This window comes from Pseudonaja textilis, chromosome 2 (assembly GCF_049901715.1).
Source record: "Pseudonaja textilis isolate UNSWEBS1 chromosome 2, rPseTex1.2, whole genome shotgun sequence".
Lineage (NCBI taxonomy): Eukaryota > Metazoa > Chordata > Lepidosauria > Squamata > Elapidae > Pseudonaja > Pseudonaja textilis.
In genome coordinates this window covers 254,380,362-254,400,015 of record NC_141991.1, presented here as the reverse complement: position 1 = coordinate 254,400,015, position 19,654 = coordinate 254,380,362, and the positions used below count along the sequence as shown (strand labels likewise).

At 42.6% G+C, this 19,654-nt stretch overlaps 1 protein-coding gene across 1 annotated transcript in view; it reads right to left on the bottom strand.

Moving 5' to 3' along the window:
* LOC113444953 (maestro heat-like repeat family member 5) overlaps positions 1–19,654 on the bottom strand; it is a 46,975-nt gene that overhangs the window by 20,704 nt on the left and 6,617 nt on the right. The window contains exons 7-15 of the mRNA XM_087923227.1: positions 19,312–19,431; positions 17,524–17,603; positions 15,166–15,301; positions 12,656–12,751; positions 10,783–10,887; positions 8,478–8,613; positions 4,647–4,759; positions 4,143–4,292; positions 3,446–3,600 (exon numbers count right to left, since the gene is read on the bottom strand). Of these exons, the coding sequence (XP_087779353.1) occupies positions 3,446–3,600; positions 4,143–4,292; positions 4,647–4,759; positions 8,478–8,613; positions 10,783–10,887; positions 12,656–12,751; positions 15,166–15,301; positions 17,524–17,603; positions 19,312–19,431 (1,091 nt within the window). The remainder of the gene's footprint in view (positions 1–3,445; positions 3,601–4,142; positions 4,293–4,646; positions 4,760–8,477; positions 8,614–10,782; positions 10,888–12,655; positions 12,752–15,165; positions 15,302–17,523; positions 17,604–19,311; positions 19,432–19,654) is intronic.

The window sequence follows — 19,654 nt, the reverse complement described above, 5'->3', positions numbered from 1 at the left end:
ACACCAAACTTGATTGCAGGAAATACGACTTCAGCAACAGAGTGGTCAGTGTCTGGAATCCTCTACCTGACTCTGTGGTTTCTTCCCCAAACCCCCAAAACTTTAACCTTAGACTGTCTACTATTGACCTCACCCCTTTCCTAAGAGGTCTGTAGGGGGAGTGCATAAGTGCACCAATGTGCTGACCGTCCCTGTCCTATTGTTTTATTTTTCTCATATGTACCCATTTCATGTACTTATAACTATGTATATACTTATACCTATTATTTTGTAAGCAATTGACAAATCAAATAAATAAATAAATAAATAAAATGAAAACCTCCTAGAATGCATATGGGTCAATATAAAAGAAAAAAAGAATGACATGGCCATAGGTGTATTTTATAGGCCACCCAATCAATTACTTGCCAGCCAAGTAACAAACATATGCAGGAAACACACAACAATAGTATTGGGAGACTTCAATTATCCTGATATTAATTGGAAAACTAATTCTGCACCACGTGAGAAATCAAATAAGTTCTTAACCAACCTAGCTGACAACTTTGTTGTCCAAAAGGTAGAGGGTGAAACTAGAGGGACAGCCATACTGGACTTAATTCTTACAAACAGAGAAGAAGTGGTAGAGGGAGTTGACACTGCACGAACCTTGGGTGAGAGTGACCATGTCATTCACATAACACAAACACACAATTCAACATAACACAAACACAAGCAACAGAACATAATGACACCAGAGTCTTGGATTTTAAAAGAGCTGATTTCAATAAACTCAGAGAGAACTTGGGAAAGATTCCATGGATGAAAATCCTAAAGGGGAAAACAACTCAAGAATCTTGGAAAACTCTAAAAGGTATGATCATAGAAGCCCAGATCAGACAATACCACTGAGAAAGAAAAACAAGAAATCCAAGAAGAAACCAGCATGGCTGCACAAAGATCTCTCTGGCAAATTGAAAGAAAAAAAGGACAAGTACAAAAAATGGAAAGAAGGATATACAACTAAGGCAGAATATCAGCAGATAGCCAGAATCTGCAAAGACAAAGTCAGGATAGCAAAGGCTCAGAACGAACAAAGACTTGCAACAAAAGTCAAAGATAAGAAAAAAAAGTTTCTTCCAACATAGAAATAACAAGAAAAAAATCAAAGAAACAGTCAGTCCACTAAAGAGAGAAGATGGCAAGGAAGCAACAGGCAACAGAGAGAAAACAGAACTGCTTAACTCATTCTTTGCATCTGTCTTCACGCAAAAAGAAACTATAGCTCAACCCACCAAAAACATAACTGTAAAAGACGGACCAGAAATAAAAGTTAAAATAAGCAAAAAACTAGTAAGAGAACACCTGTCTGATCTTGATGAAAACAAATCACTGGGGCCTGATGGATTTCATCCCAGAGTTTTAAAGGAGCTGGCAGAGGTCATCTCAGAACCACTGCACCATATCTTTCAAAAATCCTGGAGCACCGGAGAACTACCAGAGGACTGGAAAAGAGCGGCGGCAGCGGCGGGGGCAGAAGCGGCGGCAGCAGCGGGGGCAGAAGTGGCAGCAGCGGTGGGGGCAGAAGCAGCAGTGGCAGCGGGGGCAGAAGTGGCGGCCGCGGCAGGGGCAGAAGCAGCAGCGGTGGTGGGGGCAGAAGTAGCAATGGCGGCGGGGGCAGAAGTGGCGGCCGCGGCAGGGGCAGAAGCAGCAGCGGCGGTGGGGGAAGAGTAGCAGTGGTGGCGGCGGCAGCGGCGGTGGGGGCAGAAGCAACAGCGGGGGCAGTAGTAGCAGCGGCGGCAGCAGAAGCAGCAGTGGCGGCGGGGACAGAAGTAGCAGCGGCGGCAGGGGCAGAAGCAGGGGCGGCAGCGGCGGCAACAGCAGGAGGCGCCCGCCTTTTCTGTTGCTGCTTGGCGTGGCGCTCGCCCCGCCCCGCCTCGCGCCTGCCTCTCCTCCTCCTCCTCGCTGGCTCTGGCACGAAGGTTGGGGTGGGCACTGGGCGGCATTACAAGGTGACCTGGGCCGCATGCAGCCCGCGGGCCGCGGGTTGGACAAGCCTGCTATAGACCAATCAGCCTAACATCGATACCCGGGAAGATACTGGAAAAGATAATAAAAAAACAGATCGGCCAACATCTAGAAACAAATAAAGTAATAACGAGCAGTCAGCACAGGCTTGGTAAGAACAGATCGTGCCAAACCAATCTTATTTCATGCTTCAACAAAGTGACTAAATTAGTAGACCAGCAAAATACTGTGGACATAATATATTTAGATTTCAGCAAGGCATTCGACAAAGTAGACCGCAACCTACTTCTTAGTAAGCTAGAAAAAAGTGGAATAGATAGCACCACCACTAGATGGACTCGCAACTGGCCTAAGCTTCCGTCTTAGGCCCAGGACTCTTCAGTATCTTCATTAACAACTTAGATGAGGGAATAGAAGGGGAACTTAGCAAATTTGCAGATGATACTAAACTGGCAGGAATAGCTAACACCCAAGAAGATAGGCTCAGGATCCGGATGGATCTCGACAGACTAGAACACTGGGCCGTATCTAACAAAATGAAATTCAGTGTAGAGAAAAGTAAAGTCCTACACTTAGGCAAGAGAAACCAAAAGGACACATCTAGACTGGGTGAAACCAGGCTCAATAGCAGGAACTGTGAGAGGGATCTTGGAGTCTTAGTGGACAACCAGCTAAATAGGAGCCAGCAGTGAGCATGCAGCAGCAGCCAAAAAAGCTAATGCAATCCTAAATTGTATTAACAGAGGGATACAATCAAGATCAAGGGAAGTACTAATACCACTCTATAAAGCCTTAGTAAGACCACACCTAGAGTACTACATCCAGTTTTATTCACCACATTATAAAAAAGATGCTGAGACTCTAGAAAAAGTACAGAGAAGAGCAACCAGGATGATGAGGGGACTGGAGACTAAAACATACAGAATGGTTACAGGAACTGGGCCTGGCTAGTCTAAGTGAAGAGAAGGACTAGGAGAGACAGGATAGCAGTCTTCCAATATTTAAAGAGCTGTCATAGGGAGGAAGGGGTTAAGCTATTTTCTAAAGGGCCTATAAGCCAGACAAGGAATAATGGATGGAAACTGAACAAGGAGAGATTTAACCTGGAAATAAGGAGAAACTTTCTGACAAAGAGAACAATCAACCGATGGAACAGAAGTTGTCCTCGGAAGTTGTGGGAGCTTCATCACTTGAGACTTTCAAGAAGAGACTGGACTGCCATTTGTCAGAAACGGTATAGGGTCTCCTGCTTGGGCGGAGGGTTGGACTAGATGTCCTACAAGGTCCCTTCCAACTCTGATTATCCGTTAAATCTGTTAACCAACCTCCACCCTCATCCTCCACTCGAGCTACAGGTATTTTCCCCAATCACAAAGGATTCAGAATCTCCGTAGAGTACAGGAGAACAGGAGGCGCCTCTCCTTGAGGTTCTTCTCACCCATCACACTCCACCGAGACCTCCAGGATGGTATCCACCACTCGGTTTGGCCTTTTCGAAGCCAGGTGGCACACTGCTTTTATGACCTCTTCCTTGGTGGCAGAGTCCAAAATATTTGGGAGACACATGTACATTTCCCTTAGGATCATCGGTAGCTGCGGCAAAAACAGAGATTAGAAGGATGAGATCCACCATTGGTCTCCACTGGAGTTGCAGTAGAGGTGATAATTCCCACCCATTGGGGAAAAATTGGCTCCCACAATGTCAAAGTTTGCCTGACATTTTTTGAAAAACACCTGGTTTGTCCAGCCTTGTGTGATATGGACAGCACTGAACCGAATTTGCACTGGCCATGATAGATGGGCAGATACTCTCTATACATGGGGCCAAATATCCTCACCAAATTGTGACTGCCGGCCCCCAAAACACACTATCCAACCTATATAGGTAGTCCTCAACTTATGACCACCACTGAACCCAAAATGCCTCTTGCTAACCTCCTTTTGGAAGGCTTACCCGACTTTATGGACAGCCCTGAGGTCACTTGGTGGTCTGCCCTCTACCCCTAGCCTTCTTAAAACCCGTCAAAGTTGTGTCACCAAGTGGGACTCGAAACACGAGGTCTTGCCCATTCTCCTCCTTGTTTGCCACAAAATCTCCTACATCCCTTTCAGTCCAAACCCGGCGATGTTCTTACTTCCTCCATCTCCATTCCACATTCCTCCATCAAGGAATTCAAGAGCATCCCGGCAGCCTGCGAAAGGTTCTTGTTGACACTTTTGACAGCCTCGAGGGCTTTCAGGATCACGTCCGTTAACTGGGAGGGGGTGAGATGCTCACCAAAGGCCTGTCGGAAAGAAGAAAAGAAGACCATGCGGAGATGCATCGGGGTTTTGACTCCTTTCTCTCGACAAGCCAGAGGCTTTGACCCAGGTTTGGGGATAGCCCACCCTGTAGAGAGATAAGGCAGGGCCTTATTTCATGTCCTCCATCAGGTGAAATGAGGAGGTGGGTCAAAGAAGCCAACATGGCAGCTGCACTTGCCTGCTCCTGGAGATTGTGGGGGACGGGCATCCAAACTGCAGCCTTTGGACCATGCTGTCCTCACTGTTACGTTGACTTTTTTGAGTGTCTCCCCGTCATGAGGAGGACCGAAAGGAAGGTCAACAAGAAGCAAGGCAAAAGGCTGAACTAAACATACCTTCGCCATTTTGGAGATGTCATAAAATATTGCTGGGCCCGAAATGAAGTCCTCCCTCAGCCACTTCACGATGTTTCCCTTCTTGTTTTTTCTCTTCATGTCCATTTCTTTAGCTTGGTAGAGGAGGAAAAAGAACACAAGGTCAGATGTTGGCATTCTGAACTTCTGAACATCTTTCCTCCACCTGCTGGTTTAGTTAGTTCCAATAGAATAGAAGATTTGGGTTGACCGGAGGGGGTCTTTGGTGGTGTCTGAGCTTGGTGGTTTTCGTGCAAATGTTTCATTGCCCAACTAGGTAACATCATCAGTGATAATGACCACCAATAGGGCAAAAAACTTTGTATAGAAAGAGAGAAAAAAGCTCCCTCCCTTCTGGTGCTGATGATGTTATCTAGTTGGGTCATGAAAAGTCCTCAAGAAAACAACAAAGCTCAGAGAGCAACAAGGACTCCACATTCGTCTTCCTCCTCCTCCTCCTCCTCCTCCTCCTCCTCCACCTCCTCCTCCTCCTCCTCTCCCTCTTTCTCTCTCCCCCTCTCTATCCTCCTACTCCTTCTGATCCTCCTATCTATAAACCCCATGCCCTTCTAGCACTGATGTTACCTATTTATTTTATTTATTTTTTATTTATTTATTTGATTTGTCAATTGCTTACAAGATAATAGGTATAAGTATATACATAGCTATGAATACATGAAATGGGTACATATAAGAAAAATAAAAGAAACAATAGGACAGGGATGGTAGGCACATTGGTGCGCTTATGCATGCCCCCTACAGACCTCTTAGGAAAGGGGTGCAGTCAATAGTAGACAGTCTAAGGTTAAAGTTTTTGGGGTTTGGGGAAGAAACCACAGAGTCAGGTAGAGTATTCCAGACATTGACGACTCTGTTGCTGAAGTCATATTTTCTGCAATCAAGTTTGGTGCAATTAACTTTGAGTTTGTATCTATTGTTTGCTCTTGTCTTGTTATGGTTGAAGCTGAAGTATTCATTGACAGGTAGGACATTGCAATGTATGATTTTATATACTATACTTAGATCGGACCGAAGACGGTGTAGTTGTAGGTTTTCTAGGTCTAGAATTTCAAGTCTGGTGGCATAAGGTATTCTACAATGAGTAGAGGAGTGGAGAACTCTTCTTGTGAAATATTTCTGGACTTTCTCAACTGTGCTAATATCAGATACGTAATGTAGATTCCAGACTGATGAGCTGTATTCGAGTACTGGTCTAGCAAATGTTTTGAATGCTCTAGTTAGTAGTGTGATATTACCAGAGAAAAAGCTACATAGGATTAGCTTAACAGCTCTTAATGCCTTTTTGGCTATGTAGTTACAGTGGGCATTAGCACTTAGATCATTAGAGATGAGTATTCCAAGGTCCTTTGCAGAGTTTGGATCATCAACAAGGTCTTGACTATTCAGCTTGTATTTTATTTTCTGATTTTTTTTTGCCAATATGTAAGACAGAGCATTCACTTGTTGAGATTTGAAGTTGCCATCTGTTTGACCATTCTGATACACAGTCGAGGTCTTTTTGAAGGGTAGCAGTATTGTCTGTGGTGTTGAATAGCTTTACATCATCAGCAAAGAGAACGCAGTTGCTCTTAATATGATCACAGAGGTCATTTATGTAGAGTATTAAGAGAGTTGGTCCTAAAACACTGCCTTGGGGGACACCACTATTGGCAGGTACAGATACCTAGCTGGGTAATGAAACATCTGCAAGCAATCAACCAAGCTCAGAGAGCACTAAGAACCTCACCCAACTCCCATTACCTGGCACCATCTTAAGACCCAGTGGTGTGTGTGTGTGCACGCGCATGGTTCATGGGCATACCATGTTGATCTGATGGCTTTGCTAAAGGAACATTTGCAAAGGAAAAAATGGCAGGCTAAACTCAGCCTTGCTGTGAAGAGTGGCAAAAATGCTAAACCTGGCATGGTTTCTTTCTCTCCTTCCCTCTGCCTCTCTCTCTTTCTTTTTTCTCTTTCTTTCTCTCTCTTTCCCTCTTTCCCCTCTCTCTCTTTCTCTCCCTCCCTCTCTCTCTCTCTCTCTCTCTCCCCTTCACTCTCCCCTGTCTCTTTCTCATTATCTCTCTCTTTCTCTCTCTCCCTCCCCCTCTCTCTTTCTTTCTCTCTCTCTTCACTCCCTCTCTCTCTCTCTCACACACACACACAACACTTTACAAGGCATCAGGGCACTTACATTTAGGTAGGCCCACAAAGTATGCTTCTGTTTGGTGGCTACCACAGTGTGATGAATATCAAAAAAAATCAGGCAGAGCTCCAATGGCTCCATCACTACCGCCAACATAATTATTTTTATCATCCACTGCTATTCCTTTCCTTTCTCTAACTGATCAGGAATGAAACAGCAGCAATGACTACTTTAGTGGCCCAATTACTGGTAGTCCTCGAATTACGACCACAATCAAGCCCAAAATTCATGTTGCTAAGTGAGACACTTGTTAAGTGACTTTAGCCCCACGTCGCAATTTTTTTAATTGCCTCTGTGGTTAAGTAATTCATCGTAGTTGTTAAGTTAGCAACACGGTTGTTAATTGCGACTTTCATAAATATGAGTCAGTTGCTAAACACCCAAATGGTGATCACATGACCATGGGGATGCTGCAATGCTTGTAAGTGTGTAAAACAATCTTAAGTCACTTTTTTCCATGCTGTTGTAACATAGAACAGTCACTAAATGAATTGTTGTAAACCAAAGATTATCATAATCCCTTTTCTTGATTAACTCAATAGGTTGGACTTTAAATAGAAGAAAAAAATAGGGTTACATAAGAAACAAATTACATGAATGAATGAATGAATGAATGAATGAATGGATGGATGGATGAATGAATGAATGAATGAATCTAACCAGATTTAAACCAGACTACATTTGCCTGATGTGCAAATGAAGCACTGGGTTCGGAATTGATTCCATGCTGCCTGGGGAATACTGGGAGTTGAAATCCACGTGTCTTAAAGTTGCCACTGGGTAAAGCTTTCAACTAGCCGTATTTATCCTATCCTTGACTTTATGTGAAGCATTTATATAACTGCCCATCTTTCAACTGATTGTAGACGGCTCCCAATTAAAAATTAGAGGACACATAAAATGGGGTTGAAACTATGTCAGAATATTCATGAACTGGCAGAGACATGGTTAACAAGGTCAGCCAATGGGAGCTGAATTAGAAACTGAAACTTAAAGAGAGTGTCTGGCCGTGGCTTATCTCTACTCTCTGCTCTGAACTCGGAAGCTGCTCCTTGTGTTTTGCTTGTGTTACGTTGGAAGAATCTACTATTGGTATTGTAAACTTTACTTCAAATGTTATTATGTATATAAAGAAGTTAATGGATCCTGCCGAATCAGTCATTTGTGTGTGCTTTCTGGATTTGAATATCTGCTGCAAAATCTAACAAACTATAAAACGAACATATAATTTATGATAAGCACTCTTTAGCTCTTCCCTTAATACTGCCCAGACCACCAGTAACTATGTTAAGCCATTTTCTCACTTCCCGCAATACACCCAGCCATCCAATGACTACAATGTGGCTTTGCAAAACACGCTAAGAAACAATCAATGTCCCAAGACTGGATGATTGCAGATGCTTAGCCCTAACTGACCCACTTAACATGAGAAGTGACCCATGGCCCTGAAAGGTGCCAATATCAAACTGCAAATTCCAGGCATCTCTGCCCAGCTCAATGACCAGTGTCTTGGCCACACCACACAGGCTGTGCCACCAAATGCTCTCCTGGGCAGTGCACATCCCTGGGCTCCTTGCAGCATGTCTTCCCTTGGAGTCCCAATTTCTCACCCATTTTGCTCATGATGAGGTGGTGGAGGTGGTAGGCGGCCTCTGCAGACATCTGGCCAACTTCTTTGCTGCTGTCGCCAATGTGCAGGGCCAACAAAGCCACCAGCTGTCCCAGCAAAACAAAGTCAGCTGTGGTCTAATGAAAGGAGGAAAAAAGGAGGAGAAAGATTTTTTAAAAAGGATAATAAAAGGAGAAAGATAAGTGCTAGAGCCCACTGTAACTACATAGCCAAAAAGGCATTAAGAGCTGTTAACCTAATCCTACGTAGCTTTTTCTCTGGTAATATCACACTACTAACTAGAGCATTCAAAACATTTGCTAGACCAATACTCGAATACAGCTCATCAGTCTGGAATCTACATTATGTATCTGATATATTTCACAAGAAGAGTTCTCCACTCCTCTACTCGTTGCAGAATACCTTATGCCACCAGACTTGAAATTCTAGACCTAGAAAACCTTGAATTACGCCGTCTTTGGTCTGATCTAAGTATGATATATAAAATCATCCATTGCAATGACTTACCTGTCAATGAATACTTCAGCTTCAACCATAACAACACAAGAGCACACAACAGATACAAACTCAAGGTTAACCGCACCAAGCTTGATTGCAGGAAATACGACTTCAGCAACAGAGTGGTCAATGTCTGGAATACTCTACCTGACTCTGTGGTTTCTTCCCCAAACCCCCAAAACTTTAACCTTAGACTGTCTACTATTGACCTCACCCCTTTCCTAAGAGGTCTGTAGGGGGCGTGCATAAGCGCACCAACGTGCCTACCGTCCCTGTCCTATTGTTTCTTTCATTTTTCTTATATGTATCCATGTATTCATAACTATGTTTTTACTTATACCTATTATCTTGTAAGCAATTGACAAACCAAATAAAATAAATAAAAAAATAAAATAAAATTGGGAAGGGGCCCATGAACTTGTCAGCCAGCTGAAAACAGAGAATATGTACCATAGAACCATAAAATCTTAGAATCATATATTTTGGAATCATAGAATCATAGTATTATTGAATCTTTGAATCTTTGTATTATAGAATCTCTGAATAATAATCTTTGAATCATAGTCTTTGAATAATAGAATCACTGGATTTTGAATAACAAAATCTTTGAATAATAGAACCATAATCATAGCATCATAGTCATCTTAGAATAATAGAACCTTAGAATCATGATCAGAGAATCAGAGAATCCTTGAATAATAGAATATTTGAATCTTTGAATCTTCGGTTCTTCAAAGCACAGAATCATAGAATCATAGCATCACAGCATCTTTGAATCATAATCTTAGAATCTTAGAATCATAGAATCTCTGAATCCTAGAATCTTTGAATCTTTGAGGCATAGAAGTTTTGAATCGCAGAATCTTCGCATCTTTGAATCATAGAATCTTTCAATCATAGAATCTCAGAATCATAGCATCATAGTCATCTTAGAATAATAGAATCTTAGAATCATGATCATAGAATCAGAGAATCCTTGAATAATAGAATATTTGAATCTTTGAATCTTCGGTTCTTCAAAGCACAGAATCATAGAATCATAGCATCACAGCATCTTTGAATCATAATCTTAGAATCTTAGAATCATAGAATCTCTGAATCCTAGAATCTTTGAATCTTTGAGGCATAGAAGTTTTGAATCATAGAATCTTTACATCTTTGAATCATAGAATCTGAATCATAGAATCTTTCAATCATAGAATCTCAGAATCATAGCATCATAGTCATCTTAGAATAATAGAATCTTAGAATCATGATCATAGAATCAGAGAATCCTTGAATAATAGAATATTTGAATCTTTGAATCTTCGGTTCTTCAAAGCACAGAATCATAGAATCATAGCATCACAGCATCTTTGAATCATAATCTTAGAATCATAGAATCATAGAATCTCTGAATCCTAGAATCTTTGAGGCATAGAAGTTTTGAATCACAGAATCTTCGCATCTTTGAATCATAGAATCTGAATCATAGAATCTTTCAATCATAGAATCTTAGAATTACAGCATCATAGAACATGAGAATCCCAGAATGATAGAACTCAGAATCACAGAACCACAGTTGCTGCAAGCACCAGTGTGATCCTACCTTTTCCACTACTGGTTCGGTGGTCACGAGCCGTGTGCACGTGCACCAAACCCTCAAGCATCTAACACATGCACACCTAACACTCCTTATATCATCCTGGTCACATCCCAAAGGTGCATTTTCCAAAAGGCAACTGGACTTTCTCGGTTTCATTTTCCCTTTGAAAACATTTCACTTCTCATCCCAAACTGTGACTTACATCAAAATTTACGTTTTCAGAAGCAAACTTTAGGAGTTGCCTGGTGCACTGAAGGGCCCTCTCTCTCTCGTGAGTTTTGTAGGATTCAATCCAGGGGTTTGTGTCCTGCCAGGAAAAACAAAGGAGAAGGAGGAAAGGAAGAATTTGTGATTCCTAGTTTGAAGAGCCACAGAATTTCCCAGGACTGGGGAGAATATCTAAAGAACTAAAGAAATTTGTGACGTTTGTCAGTTTTGGTCTATTATAGAATCAAAACTAGAGTAGTAATGGAAGATTTCTGGAATACAAAGAATGTTATTTCTGAGCCAACTCAGAAAGCTCAAACTGCCCAAGGAGCTGCTGATCCAGTTCTACAGAGGAATAATTGAGTCTGTCATCTGCACCTCTATAACTGTCTGGTTTGGTTCTGCAACCCAACAGGACAGACACAGACTTCAGAGGATAATTAGGACTGCAGAAAAAACAATGGCTACTAACCCGCCTTTCATCAAGGACCTGTATCCTGCACGAGTCAAAAAGAGGGCTGTGAAAATATTTACAGACCCCCCACATCCCAGACATAAATTGTTTCAACTCCTTCCCTCAAAACGATGCTATATAGAGCCCTGCACAACAGAACAACTAGACACAAGGACAGTTTCTTCCCAAAAGCCATCACTCTGCTAAACAAATAATTCCCTCAACACTGTTCAACTATTTACAAAGTGTACACTACTATTACTGTTAATCTTCTCATCACTCCTTATCACCCATCCCCTCCCACTTGTGACTGTACGGCTGTAACTTTGTTGCTTGCATCCTTACGATTTATATAGACTGTTTCCTAGTATGATTTGATGGCTTATTGTTCTCTATGACTATCATTAGGTGTTGTATGATATGATTCTTGATTCTTAACGAATGTACCTTTTCTTTATGTATACTGAGAGTCTTTACACCAAGACAAATTCCTTGTGTGTACAATTGCACTTGGTCAATAAAGTATTCTATTCTATTCTATTCTATTCTATTCTATTCTATTCTATTCTATTCTACTCTACTCTACTCTACTCTGTACAGCTACTTTTTCAACAGTTCATTTAGAGCAGTGATGGCACAGTGGTTAGAATGCAGTATTGCAGGCAAATTCTGCTGACTGCCTGAGTTTGGCAGTTTGATTCTCACTGGCTCCAGGTTCATTCAGCCTTCCATCTTTACAAGGTCAGTAAAATCAGGATGAAACCAGATAGTTGGGGACAACAATCTGTATCCTCATGTAAAGAGTACTGCAAAGTACAGGGAAGCGGTATAATAAGTCTAAGTGACTGTTCAAGGTTATAATGGCCCTGAAAAAGGGACCTATGGCCATTCTTCACACTTATGACCATTGTAGCATCCCCATGCTCACGTGATCAGAATTTGAACACTTGGCAAATGACTCATCTTTATGATGGTTGCTGTATCCCAGGGTCGTGGGACCACTTTTTGCAACTTTCTAACAAGATGTTCAGCATCATTGTCACGAAATAAACAGCGGTAAGTTGAAGGCTGACTGTATAGCTAGTCCTCGACTTATGACCAGAATTTGTGGAGCTTAGCAAAGTGGATTTTAAGTGACTTGTACTTGGCCTCGTGACCTTTTTTCTGCCAGGGTTAAATGAATCCCTGCGGTCCTTAAATGAATAATGTGGTCATAATGCAAGTTGTCCGGTGGGGAGTTGGCCGTGACGAGTTATCGCATTTGGCCACTGCGATGATACCATTCCCACCAAACAGCAACATTTGCCTATCCCAGGTCCTTGGGAAGGACTTGACAGGTGGACAGAAGTGCCAAATCCAGCCTAAACATCCGGCTGACAGTACGACCAACCCCCCCAAAAGAATAAATCTTTACCCTCAAGATATCCTGCAAGGAATTCAAATTGGGATCCTCAGAGAGCAATCCGGTGAGCATGCCGTTGCAGGCTGTCACAGTCTGCTGATAAAAATCCTAAAAGAAGAAAAAAAATATCAGAAGGGAGAAGTGGCGTAAAGGAAGGAACGGGCTCTGAAAGAGGGAGAAAACCAGGGACGGGGAACGTTGGCCCTTTGATGACTTTGTGCTCAGTAACTCCCATAATTCCTGAGCCATCCGTGGAATTCTAGGAGTTGAAGTCCACAAGCCTGCAATGAACAGAGTGGCCAACCTTGCAGAGTTGGTTTGTCCTCCAGAGTTGGAAGAAATGCTTTCTCTGTTGAACACGAGGAACAAAAGGACTTCCTTCCTGTTATCGTTCAGAAAAGAATGACTAAGAAGTTGGATCTCTTCCTTAATATTCTGGGATATTCAAATATAGGCAGTCCTCACCTTATGACCACAACTGAGTCTGAAATGTCTGTCGCCAAGTGAGACATTAGTGAAGTGAATTTTGCCCCTATTTTGTTCAGACCTAGGCTTCCTTAGAAAGCATAGAACACAATCTTAATCTCAGCAAAACTTCCTTTATTTCCACAGCTGTGAATTATGTTCATTCACAGCTGGCCAGACTTCACAAACAGTCTTTAAGGGGAGTGTTTATAAACACCCACCTTATCACACTTGGAACGCAGCCAGAGAACTAATTGCCAGATGCAGGGCAAGGCCAAACTTGACATAGCGTCAAACAGAACTTTTCAAATTGACTAGACGAACTAATTGCTTCCTGCAAAAGCTCACGTCCCGTTCGCTCCTCTTTAATGCCCTATGGGAGGGGTCAGTCATCTCTGAGGTGTTGCCTTACTCCTGAGTCGACCCTGCTTTCTCAATTGTTCTTGTCGTCCACTAGCTCTGCGCACGCGCAGGCTGGGAAGCGGTTCCAGAAGCTCCACCGCATCACTGTTGTCCGAACCTTAAGGCAGCTGCTGCCTGCCAGCCTGCCCTGGCCCCATCTCTGCCTTTGATGCAGACCTCTCCTCAGGATCTTCCTCAGCCTCCAGACCCGGCCCAGGTTCCTCCTCAACCTCATCAATGCAGCCAGTTCTGCTGCCAGTTCTGTCAGCTGCTGGTGGTCCACAACACGTTTTATTACCTTTCTTGCCACAGTGATTAAGTGAATCACTGCCATTGTTAAGTTGGTAACATGTTAAGTTGGTCCCATTGACTGGTGCGACCATTGTGAATCTGAACTAGTTACTAAGCATCTGAATTTTGGGGGTTATCTGAGACTACCTAGAAATCATAGCTAGTGCATGCAGAACATGGTTATTCTGCACCATGGTTCAGAACTACCAACTACCAACTTGGGTAGTTGGTCTTGAGAACATAACCGCACCAACGTGCCTACCGTCCCTGTCCTATTGTTTCTTTTATTTTTCTTATATGAATCCATGTATTCATAACTATATTTTTACTTATTACCTATTATCTTGTAAGCAATTGACAAACAAAACCAAGTAAAATAAAATAAAATAAATAAATAAACATAAAAGAGAAGTGGAGGAAGAGAGAAAAGAGGGTGAGGAAAACCACACAGATATGTTTAACACTTAAAAATAGGTAGTCCTATTCAGAACTATTCAGAACTATATAGCCAAAAAGGCATTAAGAGTTGTTAGCCTAATCTTATGTAGCTTTTTCTCTGGTAATATCACACTACTAACTAGAGCATACAAAACATTTGCTGGACCAATACTCGAATACAGCTCATCAGTCTGGAACCCAGATTATGTATCTGATATTAGCACAGTTGAGAAAGTCTAGAAATATTTCACAAGAAGAGTTCTCCACTCCTCTACTCATTGCAGAATACCTTATGCCACCAGACTCGAAATTCTAGACCTAGAAAACCTAGAACTACGGTCTTATCTAGGTATAGTATATAAAATCATACATTGCAATGTCCTACCTGTCAATGAATACTTCAGCTTCAACCATAACAACACAAGAGCACACCATAGATACAAACTCAAGGTTAATCGCACCAAACGTGACTGAAGAAAATACGACTTCAGCAACAGAGTGGTCAAAGTTTGGAATACTCTACCTGACTTTGTGGTTTCTTCCCCCAACCTGAAAAACTTTAACCTTAGACTGTCTACTATTGGCCTCACCCCTTTCCTAAGAGGGTGTGCATAAGCGCACCAACGTGCTTATCATCCCTGTCCTATTGTTTCTTTTTATTTTTTTCTTATATGTATCCATTTCATGTACTCATAACAATGTTTATACTTATAATCGCTTGACAAATAAATAAATAAATAAATAAATAAAACGTACAATGAGAAGCGGAAGCATGCTTTCAAGGCCAAAGATGAAGGGACAGGCCAAGGTGTCCATTTGGCTCGACGGATGGATCTAAGAGCTTTTGAGGAGCTCTTTAATCATGTTTACCACATCCTTGTTTCCAGGTGGATCTTACATTTCTTTGCTTTACCTGGATTGCTCACCTGAGTTTGATTTGATTGGGATGGGCTATCTGCTTTCAGCGTGGTCATCTTAAGAGCTGGTAGCGAAAACACCTTCTGGATGCTTTTGCCCACCACGTTAAACCTCATCTCTGGATTCAGTGAGGGCTTCAAGCGTCTGACGAAAGACAAGAAAAGAGAAGGGGCATTGAGAAGATCAAAGACTCATAGGGCTAAGATCTTGGAGGTCTTCTACTCCAACCCTCGTTCGATGGCTCTTACACCATCCCAGTCATACGGATGTCCCCTTACTTCTGTAGGCAATTCATTCCACGGATTGATTGTTCTCGGTGCAAGGAAATTTCTCCTAGATTAGCTTCCATACAACACTTCTTATCTTGCTCTCGGATACTTTGCAGAGTAGGTTAGACCCCCTGTGACATCCCCTCAAATACTGGAAGACTACTATCATGCTACCCCTAGTCCTGCGGTGGGATTTAGCCGGTTGACATTTATTCGGTACAACCATTTGTTAACATTCTGAGCAGTCTGGAGAACCTGTTGTTAATTGTTTTAATTCTGCAAGGTGCTCGGGCACCCTGCCTGATTTGTAACTCCGGCGTGCAGGTATTGCTGATGGAAAGGAAGCTATTCACACAGAACGGTTTAGGTTTCCACGATGGCTGTGGCTGTCGTTGACCTTCAGTCTGTATTCCCCCGTTTCTTATCTAACGATTGGTATTTAGGGCAGCTTTTTGCAAACAAAGAAGCTTCTTGTATTCCTGTACAGGCAATCTTTGAGTTAAAAATAGCTCATTTAGTGACCAAATTTACAATGGCACTGACTTATGACCATTTTTCATACTTATGACCTTTGCCGCATCCTCATGATCACGAGAGGCTGGGTGAGGCGAAGGGCCCCTCAACGTGACTGGCATCGAGTGTTGGCCTTGCCCACCTAGTCACATGACTACCCAGCCATTCCTACCCAGCTGGTCATTAGGGAAGAGAACCGGTTGTTAAAATTATTTGAATCCCACCACTGCCCTAGTCCTTCCTTTATTAAAGTAGACATACCCAGTTCCTGCAACTGTTCTTCACATGTTTTTGCCTTCAGTCCCCTAATCATCTTTGTTGCTCTTCTCTGCCCTCTTTCCAGAGTCTATGTATTAATGGGTATCATCTGTCTGTCTGTCTGTCAATCCATCCACCTACCCACCTCTCTCTCTCTCTCTGTCTATCTTCATCCATCCATCCATCCATCCATCCATCCATTCACCGATCCACCTTTCTCTTTCTCTCTCTCTTCATCCATCCATCTATCCACCTACCCAATTCTATCTATTTATCATCTATCATCTCTATCTGTCTGTCTATTTATCTGTCTATCAATCAATCTATCTATCTACCTATCATCTATCTATCATCTTTCTATCTCTATTTCTATCTATCAACTATTTCTATCTATTGCTATCCCTCTCTCCCTCCGTCCATCCATCCATCCATCCATCCATCTATCCATCCATCTATATCTCTATCTATCATCTATTTCTATCTTGCTATCCCTATCTCTCTCCCCCCTCTCTATCAGTCTATCTATCTATCTATCTATCTATCTATCTATCTATCTATCTATCTATCTATCTATCTATCTATCTATCTATCTATCTATCTATCTATCTACTCTCTCTCCATCCATCCACCCCATCTATCTATCTATCTATCTATCTATCTATCTATCTATCTATCTATCTATCTATCTATCTATCTATCTATCTATCATCTATCTATCTATCTATCGTCTATCGTCTATCATCTATCTATCTAATCTATCCTACCAGACCAGACCACCAGAAACAATCCTACCTATCCTGACAACGTTAGGCACTAATAGTGTATTAAAAAAAAAAAAAGCAAACCCCACTTCCTTCTAGCACTGATGATGTTACCTAGTCGGCTCATGAAACGTCTGCAAGAAAATCACCATGCTGAGAGAAAACCAAGGACCCCTCACATCTAAATAAGCTTACTCACCTAGTTTGCCAGATCTGAACTGCCCAGATGGCCAGCGTGAAAATTCCTCCCCCTTCCAAATTCTGGGGCTGACCTGCTAACTAACTCAATGCATGCTCTGCAGCAGGGGTGTCCAATCAAGGCACGCGGGCCAAATCCAGCCTGCAGTGTGGTCGTGTCTGGCCCGTGGGGCTATTCTGGTCTACCCACCCTATTGGCCACACACACCCAGTCAGCCACACACACCTCCAAATCAACTACAGCCCTCAATGAAATTGAGTTGGATACCCCTAGGGCATGGGGACTTGGCCTGGAAATCCCATCCCTGGGTCCAACTCCAAGTTCCCACCTAGCTGGTGAGAAGATGAGGGCGGAGCAGGTACGTACGTCATGCAGGTGATGGTGATGATCGCTTGGTGGAGAATTACAACCGACAAGGAACTCATGGGCTCATCTTCAATGATTTCCTGAAAGGAGAAGGAAACAGATCTAAGAAAGCTCCTGAGATACGGCCACGATCCAGCTGGCACTATTCCCACCCCTACACTTGTTCTGGTTGATACAGGACTCCCTCAACTTACAACTAGTGGCTTAGCCACCATTTAAAGTCTGTGACAGATCTCGCCAGGACCACTTAAGGCCCAGATTTGAAGTTCCGTAAAGGCGTCCCTTCGTCAGCGATCATATGCTCATATTTTGGTCATTTGGCAAGCAGTCGGCCTTTATGGCACTCTGCAGAACCCTGTGAACATGGTTTAAGTCAGGGATGGGTAACTACGGTCTGTTTATGTCCTGTGGACTTCAACTCCCAGAATTCCTGAGGCAGCCATGCTGGCTGGAGAATTCTGGGAGTTGAATCCACAGCTCTTAAAGTTGACAAGGTTGGACAATTGTTGCTCTACACCATTCTGGACCTTGGCTGTGTAGTTTCGTCTTGAAAACCTCCAGTGATGGAGCAGCCACAGCACCTGGAATGAAGTGGTCCCACTGGAACCTCTCACTGTTTTTGAGTCGGACGAGTGCCCTGTTAAACAGAACACACAAATCTTTTCCAAAGCACCAGAGGGCAGGAGAAGAAACAATGGATGGAAACTCATCAAGGAGAGAAGCAACCTAGAATTAAGGAGAAACTTCCTAACAGTGAGAACAATTAACCAGTGGAACAACTTGCCTCCAGAAATTGTAGGTGCTCAGTCACTGGAGGTTTTTAAGAAGAGACTGGACAGTCACTTGTCTGAAATGGTATAGGGTCTCCTGGATGATCTATTTTTCTTTATATTTTATTATTAAACTAGCTCGATGCCCACGTTTCACTGCGAAACTATGTGGTCAGGCTTACTTTTTGGGGGAAGAAAATAAGGGAAAAAAATTCTGCCTCTGCCTACCAGCATCTATTGGTATTCATCAGGTTAGCGTCCTGTCAGTGTGTGAGAGAAGTGAGGGCTGTTTGGAAACTGAAATAGTATTGGCTGTGTGAGCAAGAAGGAGACGGCAAGGAGCCTGGGCGTGGCTTAGCTCAACTGTTCTGTACTAAAGCCGCTTGGTGCTGTGAAACTAAAACTGAAATGGAAACTCCTCTCCTCCGCTCGTGTTTTGCATTTGGATGAGATTTCTTTTCAGGTGGGGAGTGGGAGTCGAACTCCTTAGCATCAGAGCATGTTAATAATAATAATAATATAGGAAATATTCTAAATGCTCTGATGGTCATTTTGAAAAATCCTTTCGTAGTGAGCACCTAGAAGGCAAGGGGAACCTATGCGCTAAATATCAAGTTTGTAGGTTTTATGGTTCTGGAGATTTTGTGAGGATGCATGAGTTGTATTATGCTTTTAATTGGATGTCTGTCTGTCTGTCTGTCTGTCTATCTCTCCTTCAGATACACACACATCATCAATCTCTCTCTGTGTATGTGTGTGTGTGTGTGTGTGTGTGTATACTGTATATGTATATGTATACACATAAAATGAGGAAGCCAGATTCACTTAAAAACTGTGCAAATAATGTAACAAAACTGATTCAGCTAACAACGGTGGCAAGCCGGGTCGTACTATGGGGCAGGATTCACTTAACAGATGTCCCACTTAGCAACAAAAACATTTGGGGCTCCATTGAATAGTATTCAGTTCAAAAATAAAACACTGCCCAGGAGCACCTGCTCCTCCACCCACCACTTACAATGATGTTTATGACCAGTTCCGGTTTACGGGGTAAATGGACGCCTTGCCTCCTGCTGTGGGCAACAGCTTTGGTGATCATGATCACGGACCTCATGAAGGCTTTCTTTAGGACTTCGTCCTGGAAAACCCAAGTGAGAACAGGTGGGGTGAGAAGAAACCGGAAGGAAGAGGAAGCATTTATTTATTTAAACCTTTACGTAGTCGACCGTCTTCGGTTGAACTCCGGGGAGGCTCCCAATCAAAATATTTATTCATTGATTTGATTTGTCAATTGCTTACAAAATAATAGGTATAGGTATAAACATGAGTAAGAATACAGAAAATAGGTACGATTATATGGG